The sequence below is a fragment of the Indicator indicator genome, chromosome 32 (assembly GCF_027791375.1).
Source record: "Indicator indicator isolate 239-I01 chromosome 32, UM_Iind_1.1, whole genome shotgun sequence".
NCBI lineage: Eukaryota > Metazoa > Chordata > Aves > Piciformes > Indicatoridae > Indicator > Indicator indicator.
This window is the reverse complement of record NC_072041.1, coordinates 6,450,013-6,470,596: the sequence shown is the minus strand read 5'-3', so window position 1 is coordinate 6,470,596 and position 20,584 is coordinate 6,450,013. Positions and strand designations below refer to the sequence as shown.

Genomic DNA, 20,584 nt, shown 5'->3' with positions numbered 1-20,584 from the left:
CCAACCCTTCACTGAGGGCACCAGCACCCCAACCCTTCACTGAGGGCACCAGCACCCCAACCCTTCACTGACTGCACCAGCACCCAAACCCTTCACTGAGGGCACCAGCACCCCAACCCTTCACTGAGGGCACCAGCACCCCAACCCTTCACTGAGGGCACCAGCACCCAACCCTTCACTGAGGCACCAGCACCCAACCCTTCACTGAGGGCACCAGCACCCAAACCCTTCACTGAGGGCACCAGCACCCCAACCCTTCACTGAGGGCACCAGCACCCAAACCCTTCACTGAGGGCACCAGCACCCAAACCCTTCACTGATGCACCAGCACCCAACCCTTCACTGAGGGCACCAGCACCCCAACCCTTCACTGAGGGGCACCAGCACCCCAACCCTTCACTGACTGCACCAGCACCCCAACCCTTCACTGAGAGGCACCAGCACCCCAACCCTTCATTGACTGCACCAGCACCCAAACCCTGCACTGAGGGCACCAGCACCCAAACCCTTCACTGAGGGCACCAGCACCCCAACCCTTCACTGAGGGCACCAGCACCCCAACCCTTCACTGAGAGGCACCAGCACCCCAACCCTTCACTGAGGGCACCAGCACCCAACCCTTCACTGAGGCACCAGCCCAACCTCACTAGGCACACACCCAACCCTTCACTGAGGGCACCAGCACCCAAACCCTTCACTGAGGGCACCAGCACCCCAACCCTTCACTGAGGGCACCAGCACCCCAACCCTTCACTGAGGGCACCAGCACCCCAACCCTTCACTGAGGGGCACCAGCACCCAAACCCTTCACTGAGGGCACCAGCACCCCAACCCTTCACTGACTGCACCAGCACCCAACCCCTCACTGAGGGCACCAGCACCCCAACCCTACACTGAGGGCACCAGCACCCCAACCCTTCACTGACGGCACCAGCACCCAACCCTTCACTGAGGGCACCAGCACCCCAACCCTTCACTGAGGGCACCAGCACCCCAACCCTTCACTGAGGGCACCAGCACCCAACCCTTCACTGAGGGCACCAGCACCCAACCCTTCACTGAGGGCACCAGCACCCAACCCTTCACTGAGGGCACCAGCACCCAACCCTTCACTGAGGGCACCAGCACCCAACCCTTCACTGAGGGCACCAGCACCCAACCCTTCACTGAGGGCACCAGCACCCCAACCCTTCACTGAGGGCACCAGCACCCCAACCCTTCACTGAGGGCACCAGCACCCCAACCCTTCACTGAGGGCACCAGCACCCCAACCCTTCACTGAGGCACCAGCACCCAACCTTCACTGAGGCACCACACCCAACCCTTCACTGAGGGCACCAGCACCCCAACCCTTCACTGAGGGCACCAGCACCCCAACCCTTCACTGAGGGCACCAGCACCCAAACCCTTCACTGAGGGCACCAGCACCCCAACCCTTCACTGAGGGCACCAGCACCCCAACCCTTCACTGAGGGCACCAGCACCCCAACCCTTCACTGAGGGCACCAGCACCCAACCCTTCACTGAGGGCACCAGCACCCCAACCCTTCACTGAGGGCACCAGCACCCCAACCCTTCACTGACTGCACCAGCACCCCAACCCTTCACTGAGGGCACCAGCACCCCAACCCTTCACTGAGGGCACCAGCACCCAAACCCTTCACTGAGGGCACCAGCACCCCAACCCTTCACTGAGGGCACCAGCACCCCAACCCTTCACTGAGGGCACCAGCACAACCTCAGGCCCAGCACCCCAACCCTTCACTGAGGGCACCAGCACCCCAACCCTTCACTGACTGCACCAGCACCCCAACCCTTCACTGACTGCACCAGCACCCCAACCCTTCACTGAGGGCACCAGCACCCCAACCCTGCACTGAGAGGCACCAGCACCCAAACCCTTCACTGACTGCACCAGCACCCCAACCCTTCACTGAGGGCACCAGCACCCCAACCCTTCACTGAGGGCACCAGCACCCCAACCCTTCACTGAGGGCACCAGCACCCAAACCCTTCACTGAGGGCACCAGCACCCAAACCCTTCACTGAGGGCACCAGCACCCCAACCCTTCACTGAGGGCACCAGCACCCCAACCCTTCACTGAGGGCACCAGCACCCCAACCCTTCACTGAGGGCACCAGCACCCAAACCCTTCACTGACTGCACCAGCACCCCAACCCTTCACTGAGGGCACCAGCACCCCAACCCTTCACTGAGGGCACCAGCACCCCAACCCTTCACTGAGGGCACCAGCACCCCAACCCTTCACTGAGGGCACCAGCACCCCAACCCTTCACTGAGGGCACCAGCACCCCAACCCTTCACTGAGGGCACCAGCACCCCAACCCTTCACTGAGGGCACCAGCACCCCAACCCTTCACTGAGGGCACCAGCACCCCAACCCTTCACTGAGGGCACCAGCACCCCAACCCTTCACTGAGGGCACCAGCACCCCAACCCTTCACTGAGGGCACCAGCACCCCAACCCTTCACTGAGGGCACCAGCACCCCAACCCTTCACTGAGGGCACCAGCACCCCAACCCTTCACTGAGGGCACCAGCACCCCAACCCTTCACTGAGGGCACCAGCACCCCAACCCTTCACTGAGGGCACCAGCACCCCAACCCTTCACTGAGGGCACCAGCACCCCAACCCTTCACTGAGGGCACCAGCACCCCAACCCTTCACTGAGGGCACCAGCACCCCAACCCTTCACTGAGGGCACCAGCACCCCAACCCTTCACTGAGGCACCAGCACCCCAACCCTTCACTGAGGGCACCAGCACCCCAACCCTTCACTGAGGGCACCAGCACCCCAACCCTTCACTGAGGGCACCAGCACCCCAACCCTTCACTGAGGGCACCAGCACCCCAACCCTTCACTGAGGGCACCAGCACCCCAACCCTTCACTGAGGGCACCAGCACCCCAACCCTTCACTGAGGGCACCAGCACCCCAACCCTTCACTGATGGCACCAGCACCCCAACCCTTCACTGAGGGCACCAGCACCCAAACCCTTCACTGAGGGCACCAGCACCCCAACCCTTCACTGAGGGCACCAGCACCCCAACCCTTCACTGAGGCAGCACCCAACCTCACGAGCACCAGCACCCAACCCTTCACTGAGGGCACCAGCACCCCAACCCTTCACTGAGGGCACCAGCACCCAACCCTTCACTGAGGGCACCAGCACCCCAACCCTTCACTGAGGGCACCAGCACCCCAACCCTTCACTGAGGGCACCAGCACCCAACCCTTCACTGAGGGCACCAGCACCCAACCCTTCACTGAGGGCACCAGCACCCAACCCTTCACTGAGTGCACCAGCACCCAAACCCTTCACTGAGGGGCACCAGCACCCCAACCCTTCACTGAGGGCACCAGCACCCCAACCCTGCACTGAGGGCACCAGCACCCCAACCCTTCACTGAGAGGCACCAGCACCCAAACCCTTCACTGAGGGCACCAGCACCCCAACCCTTCACTGAGGGGCACCAGCACCCCAACCCTTCACTGAGGGGCACCAGCACCCCAACCCTTCACTGAGGGCACCAGCACCCCAACCCTTCACTGAGGGGCACCAGCACCCCAACCCTTCACTGAGGGGCAGCACTCCCCACTTTTCCCTGGCACCAGCACCCAAAGCTTTCCCTTGCTGGGCTACTGAATGAGTCACAGCCCTTCCCCTGTGCTCACTGCCCCTCATGGCACCTTCCCAGCTCTTCTCCTGCCCCAGACACTGGGAAAGGAGCTGCTTTGCCACTCTGCTTCATTATTTAATGACCTCCTGGCCCTGAACCCTGACGAAACTTCAACTCCCAGCTGCTTGGACAAGAAGTTTCACTTTACCACCCCAGATTTCTTAAGACAGCTGTTCAACAGGTTGTGTTCCTTCACCAGCAACAGTGGACCTCATGTCTTGCCTCCTGCTCTTAGGGCCACACACACACACACATATAGGAGAAGACTTGCAAGGAGCTGCACCACCACCTGCCCAACCTCTCAGCAAGAACCCTATGGGACCCCTGCACCCCAAACCCCTCACCCTGGGCTGCATTCTTCTGCTGTTTTGTTCCCTGTCTTCAAGAGGGGAGTCCCTTGTCTCATGATGTCATTGTGGCCACCTGAGGGCACAGCAAAGTGAAGTTCCTGGCTTGCCCCCACAGACATCAGGGAATGCAACCTCAAGTAAGATCTATCAAGAGAGGTCATCACAGAACCACAGAATGCACTGGGTTGGAAGGGGCCTTCAAAGCTCTTCCTGCCCAATCCTCCTGCAGCCAGCAGGGACACCCCCAGCCAGCTCAGAGCCCCCTCAAGCTTCATCTTGAATGTCTCCTGGGATGAGGCTTCCACCACCTCCCTGGGCAACCTGTGCCAGTCTCTCACCACCCTCCTGGGGAAGAATTGCTTCCTAGCATCCAGGTCAACTTGCTGGACTTGCTGCCTTGGCAGTGTGTGGGTGCCCAAAGTGGCTGACCAGGCTTTGGGACTCCCACAGCATCCAGGGGCTTGGGGACTCTGCCTCAGTATTGATTTTCTTGGGTTCCTAAAAAGCCAAACCAAGAAACCCTGCAGCCAAAATCGTCCTGGAACTCATCAGTTCTTAAGTGGTTGATGAGCCAAAAAGCTGAAGGACCTCCTCAGACATCCCTGAGCAGCTCCTTGCCTGGAGACAGGAGATTGACACTGCATCCTGTCCCAGTTTACAGTCCCTTGAGGTTTCTCCTGCTCTCTGCCATGTCCTGGATCTCCCTGTTCCCTACTGAACTGCAGGAGTTCCCTCAGCAGAGGGAGCTCCAGGGATTGCCATTCCCAACCACACCTTTTCCCAAGGATCACCCAGAAAAGGCCCCTGGGCAGCAGCACCCAAACCCTCTCCCTGGGCCATCCACCACCTCCCTGGGCAATCTCTTCCAGTGTTCCACCCCCTCCTCCTAATAAACTTCTTACATCATTCTTCATTGACAACTCTGTCTTCATTTTTGGTCCCTTGGACTCCTCTCTCACCTCCTCTCACCCATGCTGCCAGGTCAGCCTCTGCTGAGCAGCCCAGAACGACCTCAACACCAGCATCAGCCCAACACATCCATAATGGCAGCAGCCCAGGGGCTGAGGGCAGCTTGGCCACACCAATGTCTGCTCTGAACTCCTAAAAGCTTCTCCTCTCTACCCAACCACCACCATTCAGAGCACACAAGCAAGCCCATGGGCTGAACCTGCTGCTGACCTGGGCATCCACTGCTTTGCCTGGAACACGACCCATGGCTGGGATGCCTGGGGAGCAGCATCCACCCTCAGCCAGCTTGGAAGCCTTGGGAAGGGCCAACCACACACACACACAAGGTACAAAACATTTATTTAGAACAGGTCTGCTCACAGTCATTTCACCTCCTGGCAGTGATCCCCTCAGCTCCCAACCCCCTGGGACTCCTCCTCTCACCTCCAATGCCCAATCCCTTTGTACCTGGAGCAGAAAAGCACTGAGGCAAGAAATCCATCCTCTCCCCAAAGAGCACAGGGCTTCTTTCAGTCCACTTCCCACCAGCAAGCAGACCTTGGCAGGAGTTGGGCTGGCCCTGGGCCACCATCCCAGCCCTGGATGGGAGCAGGGGAAAGCTGCAGTGCTACTCTGGCAACAGAGTTCCCCTTGCTCAGAAAGAAAAGGCACTGAAACAAGAGGAATGTTGTCCCTTCCCCCTGGCTTGGGATCTGTTCGGTGGCACAAGGAGGAGAAGGTGAGAAGACACTGTGGTGGTCCTTCTGCAAAAGACCACAAACCACCCTTCAGGTACCTCCAAGCCTTCACTGACTCCACAGCAGCAGGCTTGCTGGCATTCAGGTTTCTCTCCCCACAGCCTTTTTGTAAAGCTCCAGCCTGGGAAAAGCTCATCCTGGCCCCAGGCCACGGTGCTGCAGACCCATCAAGTCCTCCCGTGGCACAGCTTCCAGAGAGCCCTGACTGCTTCCTCACCCACACACCCAGCCCCTCTGAGTGTGGTTGCCTCCAAACCCCCCCCTCCCCCCCAAGAAAACACCAACCCCAAGCCAAAGGCAGCAGCAGGAGGGACTCCCCTGCTCCTTAAGTCGCTTGCTGGCCCCCTGGCACTTTGTCCTGGATCTCCTCGTACTTCGGGGGGGGCGTCAAGGGCTCGATGGTGACGGGAGCGCCGCTGGGGTTCCCGGGAGCGATGTTCAACCTGATGTCCTTCAGGTGCAGCTTCTCCGACTTGATCCTGCGCACCTTGAGGGGCTTGAGGCGCCTGCTGGGGCGGGAGCCGTGCCTGCCGGGCTGCCGCTCCGTGCCCGGCTCCGTGCCCGCGGGGCTCGGGCTGCTCCCCTCCAGCCCCGCCAGCGACTCGTAGGAGGGCAGGGAAACGCTCATCCCGGGGCTCCTGTCCGAGTCCCTGGGCTCGGAGTAGCCTGAGTTCATCACCTCCTCGTAGCTGGGGACGTAGTACTGGGAAGCTGTGTCCTCATCCTCTTCTTGGCTAGGGAGAGGGGAATCGATACGTTGGAGGGGGGATTGGATCAGTATCTGAGGGCTGGGGGTCAGGAGGGAGGGGACAGCCCCTGCTCAGTGGCACCCTGGCACACGACAAGGGGTAAAGGGGTGATGGATAGAAACTCCAGCACAGGAGGTTCCACCTCAACATGAGGAGGAACTGCTTCCCTGCATCCAGTTCTGGGCTCTCCAGTCCAAGAGGGACAGGGATTTGATGGAGAGAGTCCAAGGGAGGGCTACCAGGATGCTGAAGGGAGTGGAGCACTGTGAGGAGAGGCTGAGAGCCCTGAGGCTGCTTAGTCTGGAGAGGAGAAGGTTGAGAGTGTATTTAATAAATGTTTATCAATATCTGAGGGCTGGGGGTCAGGAGGGAGGGGCCAGGGACAGGCTCTGCTCAGTTGCACCCTGGGACAGAACAAGGGACAATGGATAGAAACTCCAGCACAGGAGGTTCCACCTCAACATGAGGAGGAACTTCTGCACTGGGAGGCTCACAGAGCACTGGAACAGGCTGCCCAGAGAGGTGGTGGAGTCTCCTTCTCTGGGGGCTTTCCATCCCCATCTGGATGTGTTCTGTGTGACCTGTGCTGGATTCTGTGGTCCTGCTCTGGCAGTGGGGTTGGACTCTATGATCCTCGGAGGTCCCCTCCCAACCCCTAACATCCTGTGAGATGGATATCAGAAGGTGTTTCAGTGCCCTGGGGAGCAGACAATCATAGGATCCAAGAATGGTTTGGGTTGGAAAGGACCTTCAAGACCATCCAGTTCCAACCCCTCTGCCATGGGCAGGGACACCTCCCCCCAGCCCAGCTTGCTCAAGGTTTCATCCAGCCTGGCCTTGAACACCTCCAGGGAGTGGACATCCACAGCCTCCCTGGGCAACCTGTGCCAGTGTCTCCCCACCCTGATTGGAAAAAATTTCTTCCTAATCTCCAGTCTAAATCTGCCCTCTTCAAGCTTCAGCCTATTCCTTCTCCTCCTCCAACTACAAGCCCTTGTACAAAGTCCCTTCTCAGCTTTGTAGGCTTGTACTGGAATAGAATCACCACCCCTCAAGACTTTCACAAATTATTTGCCCTTCTACATTGGATCATGAAATCCAAGAATGGTTTGGGCTGGAAAGAACCTTAAAGATTATCCAGTTCCAACCCCCCTGCCATGGGCAGGGACACCTCACACCACAGCAGGTTGCTCACAGCCACATCCAGCCTGGCTGCAAAAACCTCCAGGGATGAGGCTTCCACCACCTCCCTGGGCAACCTCTGCCAGTGCCTCACCACCCTCCTGGGGAGGAATTTCTTCCTCATGTCTGATCTAAATCCACCTTCTTCCACTTTGAAGCCATCACCTCTCATCCTGTCACTCCATGCCTTTGTCACAAGCCTCTCTCTGACTCTCCTGCAGCCCACTTCAAATCCTGAAAGGCTGCTCTGAGGTCTCCCTGGAGCCTTCTCTTCTCCAGGCTGAACCACCCCAACTCTCTCTGTCTGAATTCACAGCAGAGATGCTCCAGCCCTCTGCTGCAGCTTCCTCTGGTCCTGCCCTAACAGTTCCATATCCTCCTGGTGCTGAGGACTCCAGAGCTGGACCAGCACTCCAGGTAGGGTCTCAGCAGAGCAGAATCCCCTCCCTCAACCTGCTGGCCACGCTACTTTTGATGCAGCCCAGGAGACAGCTGGCTTCTGGGCTGCAAGTGCCCACAGACCAGTCCCTTTCTGTTTGACAGGAGGGATTGCAGCCCCACCTGCACTCCAGCACGTTTTTATTGCCTCCTGCCACACACCAGACTTTGATCATCACCTTCTTTGCTTACAAACCCTCTTTTTTATTATTATTATTGTGCAGCAGAGATTTTTCCTCCCCTCCCTCCCCAGCAGAACACTGATTCCTCTCCTCACCCCTCCACAATCAGCCAAAATAAATTTCAGAGGGACATCACCCTTTGGGTCAGGCTGGGTATCTACCTTGAGTTTTTCTGCAGAGGTCCAGCTCCCATCTGAGCCACAGGTCCCTGCATGAATGCACTTGGCACTTCCTTTGTGTCATGAAGCTACCTTCACCTTCTAACAGGGAAAAAAACAAACAGCATTCCTGGCTGCCAAGGACTTCTCCTGCACCTTGTGTTTGCTCAGCCCATGCCTGCTGCTCTCTCAGCTTTTGCCCTGCTCACTGGAGTTTCCCCAAGCAAACAGGAGAGCCCAGCAGACTTTCACCAGGTCTAAACTCCATCTCCAGCCTCAGGCTGCTCAGCACTGGCTGCACCCAGCAAGGTGCCACCTCCTGCTGCCTCTCTCTGGGCTTGCAGCAGTGCTCCTGCTGCTCTTCTGTGTTAACCATTAACCCCTGCTCCCAGGGCTCCCTCTTGGCTGCCTGTGCACACCCAGGAGTGGCATTGTTGGCAGCACTGGCTTGGCCACAGCTCCATCCAAGCCCTCAGCTGAGACAGTTGGGGTGGTTCAGCCTGGAGAAGGCTCCAGAGAGACCTTCTGGGGCCCATAAGCAAGACGGGGAAGGACTTCTCATCAAGGAGTGTTGTGATGGGACAAGGGGTGGGAGGTTGAATCTAAAAAAGGGAGAGTCAGAGTGGAGAGAAGGGAGAAATTCTTTATGCTGAGGGTGGTGAGACCCTGACCCAGGTTGCCCAGAGAGATGGGAGGTGCCCCATGGCTGGCATCATTCCAGGTCAGGTTGTTTGGGGGCTCTGAGCAACCTGTTCTAGCTGCAGGGAGGTGAGACTGGCTGAGCTTTAAAGATCCCTCTAAAGCCCAACCATTCCATGCCTCTATCCATGCCTTCCTCCTGACCTCAGCTCTGCTGAGACCCCACCTGGAGCTCTGTGTCCAGTTCTGGAGCCTCTGTTACAGGAAGGATCTGGAGGTGCTGGAAGGTGTCCAGAGAAGGGTCACAAGCATGAGCAGAGGGATGGAGATCCTCTGCTGTGAGGACAGATTGAGAGAGTTGGGGTTGTGCAGTCTGGAGAGGAGAAGGCTCCCAGGAGACCTTCTTGTGGCCTTCCAGGATCTGAAGGGGGCTCCAAGAAAGCTGGGGAGGGACTTTGGAGGGTGTCAGGGAGTGACAGGACTGGGGGGGATGGAGCAAAACTAGAAATGGAGAGATTCAGATTGGATGTTGGGAAGAAATTCTTCCCCAGGAGGGTGGTGAGAGACTGGCACAGGTTGCCCAGGGAGGTGGTGGAAGCCTCATCCCTGGAGGTTTTTGCAGCCAGGCTGGATGTGGCTGTGAGCAACCTGCTGTAGTGTGAGGTGTCCCTGCCCATGGCAGGGGGGTTGGGACTGGCTGAGCCTTGAGCTCCCTCCCAACCCTGACAACTCTACGACTCTCCAACCCCCACCCCTGCTCCCTCCTCGCCCCCAGGCTCACCTCTCCTCCTGCTGGGAGGGCTCTACAGACGCCTGGTGCCGCACGGCCACCATCTCCTGGCTCTGCCTCTTCTTGTGGCGGAGGTTGAGGCAGATGGAGAGCAGCAGCAGCAGCACTCCTGCCCCCACCAGCACGTAGGCCACCGAGAAGCTCTTGCTCTTCAGCACCGCCCCCGTGCCGCGCTCCGGCTTGCTGCTGTTGCCGGCGTGGGCGGAGGGCTTGTCGGGGGGACCGAAGCCAGGGACCAGGTTCCAGAGGGCCATGATGATGCCCAGCACCAGCATGCCCAGCCCGATGGCAGTCAGGGCGTAGTGGGAGCCGTTGGCACGGGAGTGAGCCATGGCTGCTGCTGCTGGGGGCTGCTGCTGGCCTCACCTCACAGGGCTGCAGCCCTGCTGGCATCCGTGCGGTCCCCTCCCCGGGCTGGCAGCCAGCTCTGGGCACAGGGGGAGAGCGATGGTTAGAGCGTGGGGGCATGCAGAGGTCACCCAGGTGCCAGCCAAGGCGGTGCCAGGACTAGGGTAAAATGGAGAGGTTCAGATTGGATGTCAGGAAGAAATTCTTCCCCATGAGGGTGGTGAGAGACTGGCAGAGGTTGCCCAGGGAGGTGGTGGAAGCCTCATCCCTGGAGGTTTTTGCAGCCAGGCTGGATGTGGCTGTGAGCAACCTGCTGTGGTGTGAGGTGTCCCTGCCCATGGCAGGGGGGCTGGGACTGGCTGATCCTTGAGGTCCCTCTCAACCTTGACAATTCTGAGAATCCCAAGTTGTCCAGAAATGAAGCTGGAGCACACGGGCTGCCAGTGCTGGTCAGCTAAAGCTGGCTCCTGCTGGAGCAGCAAGCATTTTAATTCCCAAAAGGATATGTGTGGGATGCAGCCTGCTCTGGTGTGAGGTGTCCCTGCCCATGGCAGGGGGTTGGAACTGGATGAGGTCCCTTCCAGCCCTGACAATTCCATGATTTTCTGCAGCTGACACTGGGGATCCAATTGCACTTTGCCTGTCCCCACATGGCAGCTGGCAGCAGGAGCCTTGCTGGCTGTTCTCATCATGACCCTCTGCTACTTTCTCAGCTATAACATCACAGGATCATTTAGGTGGGAAAAGACCTTTAGGATCATCAAGTCCAACTTAACACAGCACTGCCAGGTCACCACTAAACTGTGTCCCTCAGCACCACACCTCCATGGCTTTGAAACTCCTCCAGGGTGGGGATTCCACCACTGCCCTGGGCAGCCTGGGTCAAGCCTTGACAGCCCTTTTGGGCATGAAATTGTTCCTCATGTCCAACCTCAACCTCCCCTGGTGCAACTGAATGCCATTTCCTCTCATCATATCATTTGTTCCCTTGTTCCTTGGGGGAAGAGACCAATCCCCACCTGGCTCCAACCTCCTTTCAGGGAGTTGCAGAAAGCCAGAAGGTCTCCCCTCAGCCTCCTTTTCTCTAGGCTGCACAACCCCAGTTCCCTCAGCTGCTCCTCACCAGCCCTGTTTCTCCAGACCCTTCCCCAGCTTTGTTTCCCTTCACTGGACACACTCCAGCCCCTCACTGTCCTTCTTGGAGTGAGTGGCCCAAAAGTGAACCCAGGATTTGCAGGTGTGGCTTCACCAGTGCCAAGCACGGGGGGACAATCCCTACCCTGGTCCTGCTGGCCAACCTCACTCCCCAATCAAAAAACTGAATGACATTTGCCAAGAGCTCAGACTGACCATCCATAGGGGTGTGACAAGCAACCTCTTCACCATAAAAGAAGTCCCCAAACCAAATGTCACAGCTCAGAGCAGCGCTGCCTGTGGCCAGAGCTGTGCTGCCCAAGACAAACAGCAATGCAAACAGACCTGCAAGCACTCAGAGCCAGCTCCCAGCTGGCCAACTGCTCCTTCCCCCTGCCTGAGATGGGGCAGGGCTGCTTGTGGTGTTGGCTGCCTGCCCTGCACTGCCTCTTTCCTCTCCCTGCCCAGAGAAGAGAAGAGAAAGCAAAACTGTTGCTCTTCCAGCCAAGCCTGTGGCTTCCCCTGCCTGCTGCCAGCAAGGGCTGCTCGACAGTGACCTCCTCACCACAGCTCCTGGCCACCACTTGCCCACCCTGCAGTAACCCCAGGCTGGTGGAGAGTCCTTGGTTGCATGGAATCATGGAATTGTTTGGGTTGGGAAAGCCCTCCAAGATCATCCAGTCCAACCATCAACCCCACCATGGCCATCAAATCATGGCCCCAAGTTTCTTGAACCCTTCCAGGGATGGGGACTCCACCAGCTCCCTGGGCAGCCTGTTCCAGGGCCTGACCACTCTTGTAAGGAAAGAAATTGTTCCTAAAATCCAACCTAAACCTCCCCTGGCACAATTCCAGGCTGTTTCCTGTCATTCTATCACCCGATCCTAGGGAGAAGAGACATCCCACTGAGCAGAGCAGGATGGGCCATGGGTGGGAACTGATCCTGCACCTCCCCAGCTGAATGCTGAGTTTGCCAGGACTGGATGTGCTTGTTATCCAAAAATACACATGTGGAAGCAGACCTCCTGGCAGTCTGCCTCCTTGACCTCAGCTTGAGCCCATGGAAGCTGAGAGTGCAACCCCTTCCTGCAAACCCCAGCTGAGTAACCCAGATCCCTGCAAATCCCTGCTGACTAACCCAGATCCCTGCTGACTAACCCAGATCCCTGCTGACTAACCCAGATCCCTGCAAACCCCTGCTGACTAACCCAGATCCCTGCTGACTAACCCAGATCCCTGCTGACTAACCCAGATCCCAGTAAACCCCAGCTGAGTAACTTAGATCCCTGTGAGTAACCCACCTGACTAACCCAGATCCCTGTGAGTAACCCAGATCCCTGCAATCCCCAGCTGAGTAACCCAGATCCCTGCAAATCCCTGCTGACTAACCCAGATCCCGCTGACTAACCCAGATCCCTGCTGACTAACCCAGATCCCTGCTGACTAACCCAGATCCCTGCTGACTAACCCAGATCCCTGCTGACTAACCCAGATCCCGCTGACTAACCCAGATCCCTGCTGACTAACCCAGATCCCTGCTGACTAACCCAGATCCCTCTGACTAACCCAGATCCCTGCTGACTAACCCAGATCCCTGCTGACTAACCCAGATCCCTGCTGACTAACCCAGATCCCGCTGACTAACCCAGATCCCTGCTGACTAACCCAGATCCCAGTAAACCCCAGCTGAGTAACTTATATCCCTGTGAGTAACCCAGATCCCTGCAAACCCCTGCTGACTAACCCAGATCCCAGTAAACCCCAGCTGAGTAACTTGGATCCCTGTGAGTAACCCACCTGACTAACCCAGATCCCTGCAATCCCCAGATGAGTAACTCAGATTGCAGTGAGTAACCCAGATCCCAGTTGAGTAACCCAGATCCCAGTTGAGTAACCCAGATCCCAGTTGAGTAACCCAGATCCCAGTTGAGTAACCCAGATCCCAGTTGAGTAACCCAGATCCCAGTTGAGTAACCCAGATCCCAGTGAGTAACCCAGATCCCTGCAAACCCCAGCAAGCCCTGCAGCAGCCTCCCAGTTGTACACAAGTGCCAAAACCAGTGTGCAGCTGGAAAGCTGCCAGGTTTTTCTCCTCCCCTCCCCTCCCCAGCTGCTCCAAGCTTGTTTCTGCTGGCAGTCACCCTGGGCTGTGCCACTGCCTCCATCCTCACCCTCACCCTTCAGCACACCAGTCCAGCTCGATGGTCTCCAGCTTCCCCTTTGCTTGTTTAGCTTGAGCCCAAGCCTAGTTCCCAGGGTGAAGGGCCAGGATAAACCAGCATTCCCAGGATAAACCAGCATTCCCAGCTCCAGCTGCTTGCATGAATAGCCTGGAGAGGAGGAAGCTGCAGAGCAACTTCCCCATTGCAGCCCACTCACCAATGCTGCCCCAGCACTGCTTCAGAGCCTCACCCACACACATCCTGGCACCTCCAGCCCCTCCCAGGGACATCCCAGCACCTCCCAGGGACATGCCAGCCCCGGCCCTGCAGCAGGGCTGTCGTTGTTCACCCAGATCCCAGCTGGACAAAGTCTCCTGTGGTCTCTCCAGGGTTGCTGGGTGAACGCAAGCTGCTGAGCCCTGCCCAACTGGAGCTGCTGGCAGGCAGGGGCAAGCCCAGCAGCATGCCCAGCCCCACTGCCTGGGCTGCTGCCATCCAGCACCATCTGTCCCTCGGGGAGGGCATCTCCTGACTCCCTAACTTGGCCCTGGTTTCAATTTGGTCCTAGCAAGGAGCTGCTGCTGCTGATGCAGCAAAGGCTATGTCTGCGAGGTCCTCACCAGCACGATGACAGAGATCTGCCCATCCTACCTGAGCTCCCCTGACCCTGCAGCAGCTGGTGGCACACTTCCCAAGGAGCCTCTCTGCTCCTGAGGGCACCTGCAGTGCAAACTCACCACAGGCTGACTGCACTGTGCAGGTCATAAAACCAGGCAGGAGGCAAAGAGCAACACTTGACCTCTCCTTCCATCCACCCCCTGCTCCACCATGGCCCTCTCCCAGCTCTCCTGGTGATGCCCAAGCCTCTGGCAAGGGCCACCAAGGCTCTGGTATATCCTTGCACAGTGAGGGGTTGGAAGAGACCTCTGAGGATCATCCAGTCCAACCTCTCAGCTCCAGCAGGGCACCCACAGCAGCTTGCCCAGGAGCACAATGCCCAGGGGGGGTTGGAATCTCTCCACACAAGGACACTCCACAACCTCTCTGGGCAGCCTGCTCCAGGCCTCCAGCAGCCTCACACCAAACAAGTTTCTCCTCCTGGTCAGGTGGAACCTCCTGGGGTCCAGTTTGTGCCCATTGCCCCTTGTGCTGTCCCTGGGCACCACTGACAAGACTCTGCCCCCATCCCCCTGACACTCTCCCTTTAGATATTGGTCAGCTTGGATGAGGTCTCCTCTCAGTCTCCTCAGCCTTTCCTCCTCACAGAGCTGCTCCAGGCCCCTCAGCATCACTCATCCTGCTTCTCAGTGGGAGCCTTCCCAAGGCAGCTACCTGGGCAGCTGCTGATTCTTTTCCTTACCTGTTTATCCAGCTAAGCTCCCATCCTCAGGGAATTTGGCGTTTCACAGACATCAAAACCAGCTGAGATTTCACTTGCAAACTCCTCTGGTGGCTTGGGGGCAGAAAAGTGGCACTGCCCACACAGAAAACACACAGGGCTGGTGACAGTGACCCCTGGGGTCTAAACCTTCATGCCTGGTGAGCTCTCTGGCTTCCCTTGGGCACCTCACTCCTGGAGAAGGAGGAACTGAGCTGCTGCATCATCTCTGTGCCTCCAAGTTTGACGTTGGCTGTGCTGCCCTGCAGCCTGAGCAATCAGATTAGAGCAGCAGACCTGCCCTCTGACTCTGTCTCTCCATCAAATTAGCTCTCCTCTTGCTGCCTCAGCCATCACCCTGCTGCCCTGACGTCAGACAAGGGAGCTGCTGATGTCTCTGTCTTGATCAAGCATCCCTGGTGCTGTCTGGAGCAGGAGATGGATGCTGGTGAAAAGGTGCCCCATGATTTGAGGGCTCACAGGGCAGCCTCAGCACTGCTGAGGATGCTCCTTGAGTACTGCCTTCAGTTTTGGGATGCAAGAAGGACATTGAGGGGCTGGAACAGGTCCAGAGAAGGGAAACAAAGCTGGGGTCTGGAGAACAGGGCTGGGGAGGAGCAGCTGAGGGAGCTGGGGGTGTTCAGCCTGGAGAGAAGGAGGCTGAGGGGAGAGCTTCTGGCTCCCTGCAACTCCCTGAAAGGAGGCTGGAGCCAGGTGGGGGTTGGTCTCTTCTCCCTAGCATCAAGAGACAGGATGAGAGGGGGGAGGTTTAGGTTGGATACTGAGAGAATTTTCCTCACCCAAAGGGTCACTGGGCACTGGCACAGGCTGCCCAGGGAGGTGGGGGTGTCACCATCCCTGGAGGTGTTTAAAAGGCTTTTGGATGAGGAGCTCAGGGCCATGGTCTAACAGCTGTGTGCAGGGAGGGGTCAGGTTATGGATGGACCCCATGACCTTAAGGTCTTAAGGCAGCCATGGACTCACCCCCAAAACCTCCCTGTGGCAGAGATCTCCAAGGTGGCATCCTGAGCAGACCACAGACATGCTGGTCCCTCCTGGATGCAGCCATGCAGGAGCTCCCTGCTCTGAGGCTGCAGTGGTTTAAGGATCCAGGAGGGAATTCTCCCTCCCTGTGCACCACACCCACTCCACTGTGCTCCCTGCTGTGCTGAGCACCCAACCCTCACCCACAGTCCTCACTCCTCTTGGCTCCAGCCCCACTCCAGCTCCCAGCCCCTTCCCTCTGCAGCACAGAGTCTTCCCTACCCCCAGCCCCACCTTGGTCCCCACCCCCACGCCTGCAGCCCTGCTCTGGCAATGATTTACATCAGGATCTCTGAACCATTAAGCTCCGGGGTGGGGGGAGGGGGGGGGCAGCTGCACCTCCACAGAGAGTCAAGAGAACCACAGAACTGTTGAGGCTGGAACAGATCTTTGAGGCCATCCAGTCCAGCTGCTCACCCAGAGCTGACAATGCCACCACTACTGCTAAGCCATAACCACTAAACCACCTCAGCACCACCTCCCTGTGCCTCCTAAACCCCTCCAGGCATGGTGACTCCACCACCTCCCTGGGCAGCCTGCTCCAGGGCTTGACAACCCTTTCTGTGAAGAAATCTCTCCTAATATCCAACCTGAACCTCCCTTGGCCCAACTTGAGGCTGTTTCCTCTTGCCCTGTCACTTGCTGCATGTGAGAAGAGACCAACCCCCACCTGGCTCCAGCCTCCTTTGACCTCCTCCTCTCCATGCTCTGCTGAGCTTCCTGCACCTCTCACAGGCTGCCAGAGCTGAGGGACACTTTGTGGCTTCTCATGGGCCACACCAAGTGTTAATTCAGCATGGGAGGGCTTGGGATGGACCTCTTGAGCACCACACCTCAAAGGCTTTTGACATGGACACCCAGGCAGGATGGCAGCAGCCAACATCTGCCCCAACCAGTGCCAAGAGTCCCACTGCATGGGCACAGAGCCAGGATCACACACCCCACACCCACAGACTGCACTGGGTTGGAAGGGACCCTCAAAGCCCACCTGGCCCAACCCCCCTGCACTCAGCAGGGACACCTCCAACTAGAGCAGGCTGCTCAGGGCCACACCAAGCCTGACCTTGAGTGTCTGCAGGGACATCCCTGGGCAGCCTTGATCCAGGGAGCATTTCCTGGAGCTCCTGGTGAAACACCAACCCTGGTGAGGTGACTCAGGAGGGAGCCTGACACCCATGGCTGCCCAGGGCAGCACCCACGCTCCTCTGTCCTCTGCAACCTTTGGATTTCTCCCCTGCTGTGACATCACCTTCCTGCTCATGCTCCAGCTGCAACACCTCGGTCATGGGATCAGGAGAGATGAGTCTGCAGTTCAGGGAACAGGTCAAACCCCAACAGGCCATGCACTGAGCTCCAGGGCTTCCTTGCTGCTGAGGAGGGGTTGGAACATGCTGCTGGAACATGGCTTGCAGCATGCCAGCACGAAGAGATCCATCCCTTTGCACCTCCTGCCTCCAACAGCTGCTGTGCAGCTCCAGCCCTGGGTCTAAAACAGGAGGCTCATTTTCTGGAGAGCTGTAGGAGAAAAGGAAAGTCTTCTCCAAGCATCCAAGGAGCCTGCTGCACATCCTCTTCCACCAGCTGACCAGAGCCACAACTCATCCTCTTCCCAAGCTGCTCCCAGGGCTGGTGGTGGTTCAGCACCTACCTACCTCTCCCTAATTTACACCCACAAGGTCCTGCCCAGCTCCTTTCACACAATCACAGAATGCATTTGGTTGGAAGGGACCCTCAAAGGTCATCCTGTCCAACCCCCCTGCACTCAGCAAGGACACCTCCAACCAGATCAGGCTGCCCAGGGCCACATCAAGTCTGATCTTGAATGTCTCCCAGGGATGGAGCCTCAACCACATCCCTGGGCAGCCTCTTCCAGTGTTTGTTTGGGTTGGAAGAGACCTTTGAGGCCATCAAGTCCAACTGTTAGCCCAGCACTGCCAGGTCACCACTGAACCATACCCCCAACAGCAGTCCTGACCAGCTGCTCAGGCACAGCCTCTTCCAGAGAGCTTTGCACCTTCTGGAGGTGTGGCAGAGAGTCCCAGAGGGCTTGGCCCCAGCCTCAGGCTGGGTGAGATGCTCAGAGATGGAGTAACACTGCAGCCCAGGTTTCACCCCTCTGCCTCACCCCAGCTCCTGGGCACAGCCAGCCCCACATTAGCTCCTCAGCAGCAGTGCCAGCACGAAGGCATTACCTTCATCTTCATCCTTGTGCCCAGCCAGCCTTCTCATTAACACCTTCCCTGCTAATTGATGACTGCAGGGCATCCTCCCAAGCTCATTCCTGCAGTAACCTTGCACAGAGCCTTTGTTACATTGAGGGCTCAACCCACCAGCAACCCCAAACTCCACGTGGAGGCAAAAATCCCAACAGGTCAGGGTAGGGCTCAGGCAATATTTTCCCCTTTTTTTTTTTTTTTGGCCTTTCATTATACCTCCATGAGCAGCAGGGATGTTTCTGGCCAGAGGCAGCCCAGAGGATCAAATCACAGAATGGTTTTGGGTGGAAAAGATCTTTAAGATCATCAGGTCCAACAATTAATAGATGAGGGGAGAGAAATACCCAGAGCCTTGGAGCTGAGCTGGGCACTGCAACCTTGCTGCCAGTTTGGCCAATTCCTGTGTCTGGGACCAAACCCCCAGCCCATTGCAAGCATCTCTACTGCCAGAGTGGTCAGACACTGGCACAGGCTGCCCAGGGAGGTGGTGGAGTCTCCATCCTGGCTAATTCTTGTTTAAGGGACCAAACCCCCAGCCCATTGCAAGCATCTCTACTGCCAGAGTGGTCAGAGACTGGCACAGGCTGCCCAGGGAGGTGGTGGAGTCCCCACCCCTGGAGCTGTTCAAGAAGTCTGTGGCCATGGCACTCTGGGACATGGTTTAGTGGCCATGTTGGTGTTGGGTTGGTGGTTGGACTGGAAGAGCTTGGAGGCCTTTCCCAACCCAAACAATTCTGTGATCCTCTGACTGCTGAGGCCAGAGGGACAGCCCCGTGCAGCCTGTCTGGGCTTTCCCACATCTTTCTGCTTCAGCTTCCTGCCAAGAGCACACAGGAATTCACAGGAATGCAACCCCCCCTCCCCCCCCCGCCCCGCATCACTCCTGGCATTCCCTACGGACATTTCTAGACCTATTTCCCCACCTCTTTAATTCACTTCGGGTTTTTAACAACTCCCTTTCAATTACAACTCTTGCAGACAGCACCGGGCGAGCAGCAGCCTTTTTGCTTAAAGCCCTAGGGAAGGTGCTGCCCCCATGCTGAGCCGGTGTCAGCCCACCCCGGAGGGGAGCCCGGGGGGCCCCTGGCGCTGCTGCTTCCTGCAAAACAAGGCAAAGGCTTCCTGAGCCACTCCGGGGCTGAGGATGCTGCCACGGCCACGCCGGCGGCTGCACGACAGCAGCAGCAGGGATCACAAAGCACCCACTGCAAGGAGGACATGGAACTGCTGCAGGGCGTCCAGAGGAGCAGCTCCCCTGTGGGGACAGGCTGGGAGAGCTGGGGCTGTGCAGTCTGCAGAAGAGAAGGCTCCAGGGAGACCTCGGAGCAGCCTTCCAGGACCCGAAGAGTACAGGAGAGCTGGGGAGGGACTTTTGACAAGGGCTGGGAGTGACAGAAGGAGAGGAACCTTTGTGTTTAGTTGTTTGGTTGGTGGTTTTTTTCCCTCCAGTTTCCCCATCTGCTGTTTCCTGCTGGAGATAAAGCCTTGCCATGGTCTGTGACCTCAGCCTGTCTCCCTGCCAGACACCACAGGCTGTCCTCTAGAGCCCTTCAGCACTCACAGACGTGATTTTGTCTGCCCTTCCCATGCCTTCCAAAGCCAAATCCACCATTCCCACTGCCTCAGAGCACTACCCAGCCCTCCTGGATTGCTTTGAAGTCATGGAATCATGGAATGCACTGGGCTGGAAGGGACCTCCGGGGGTCATCTAGTCCTGCAGTCAGCAGGGACATCCCTAACTAGATCAGGTTGCTCAGAGCTCCAGCAAGCCTTGAACAGCTCCAGGGATGGAACCTCCACCACTTCCCTGGCCAAGCTGTTCCAGTGTTCCACCACCCTCAGAGCAAAGAGTTTCTTCCTAACATCCAAGAGCCATGTCACAGGAGCCCCAGAGCTTAGCTCCTCTTGCTGCCACACTGCCACCAGCCTCACCTTCCTCATCCTCAGCCTGGATTTTCAGCAACATCCTTCCTCTCACTGAGCCCCACTGCAGCATTGCCTCTCCCTGGGCTTTTCAAGCAGCCCCCAAGGAGCAAGACCCACAGCCAAACCCCACTGCAGAGGGTGGAGAGGAGCCAAGGCTGTCAAAAGGGCAAGCTGCTGAGAGGGACAGAGCCAGCCAGGCAGCCAAGCACAAAGCAGTGCCCAGCAAGGTGGGCACTGCTATTCCAGTAGGGACAAAGGTTTGCTGGGGGAGTATAGAACCATGGAAATGTTGAGGTTGGGAAGGACCTTTGAGACCATCAAGTCCAACCACTCACCTGGAGCTCAGCATCCCACCACTGCTAAGGCACTGCCACCAAACCACGGCCCTCAGCACCACACCCACACATCTTTCAAACCCCTCCAGGGGTGGTGACTCCATCACTTCCCTGGGCAGCCTGTTCCAGTGCTTGATAACCCT

The 20,584-nt window shown here is 57.8% G+C and overlaps 1 protein-coding gene across 1 annotated transcript; it reads right to left on the bottom strand.

Annotated features, from left to right (window-relative positions):
- Nucleotides 1-6,085: 6,085 nt before the first annotated feature.
- TMEM51 (transmembrane protein 51) lies at nucleotides 6,086-10,230 on the bottom strand. The gene is made up of 2 exons (XM_054395066.1): nucleotides 9,890-10,230; nucleotides 6,086-6,494 (listed from the first exon to the last, which is right to left on the bottom strand). The coding sequence occupies exons 1-2, from the start codon at nucleotides 10,228-10,230 to the stop codon at nucleotides 6,086-6,088; spliced, it is 750 nt and encodes a 249-aa protein (XP_054251041.1).
- Between the last annotated feature and the right edge of the window lie 10,354 nt (nucleotides 10,231-20,584).

What these genes read in the sequence shown, in the direction of transcription:
- TMEM51 (XM_054395066.1), bottom strand. Translation starts at nt 10,230, where the DNA reads ATGGCTCACTCCCGTGCCAACGGCTCCCACTACGCCCTGACTGCCATC. An exon ending in CCCTCCCAGCAGGAGGAGAG is followed by an intron (nt 6,495 to 9,889) that starts GTGAGCCTGGGG and finishes CCCTCTCCCTAG; the next exon opens with CCAAGAAGAGGATGAGGACA.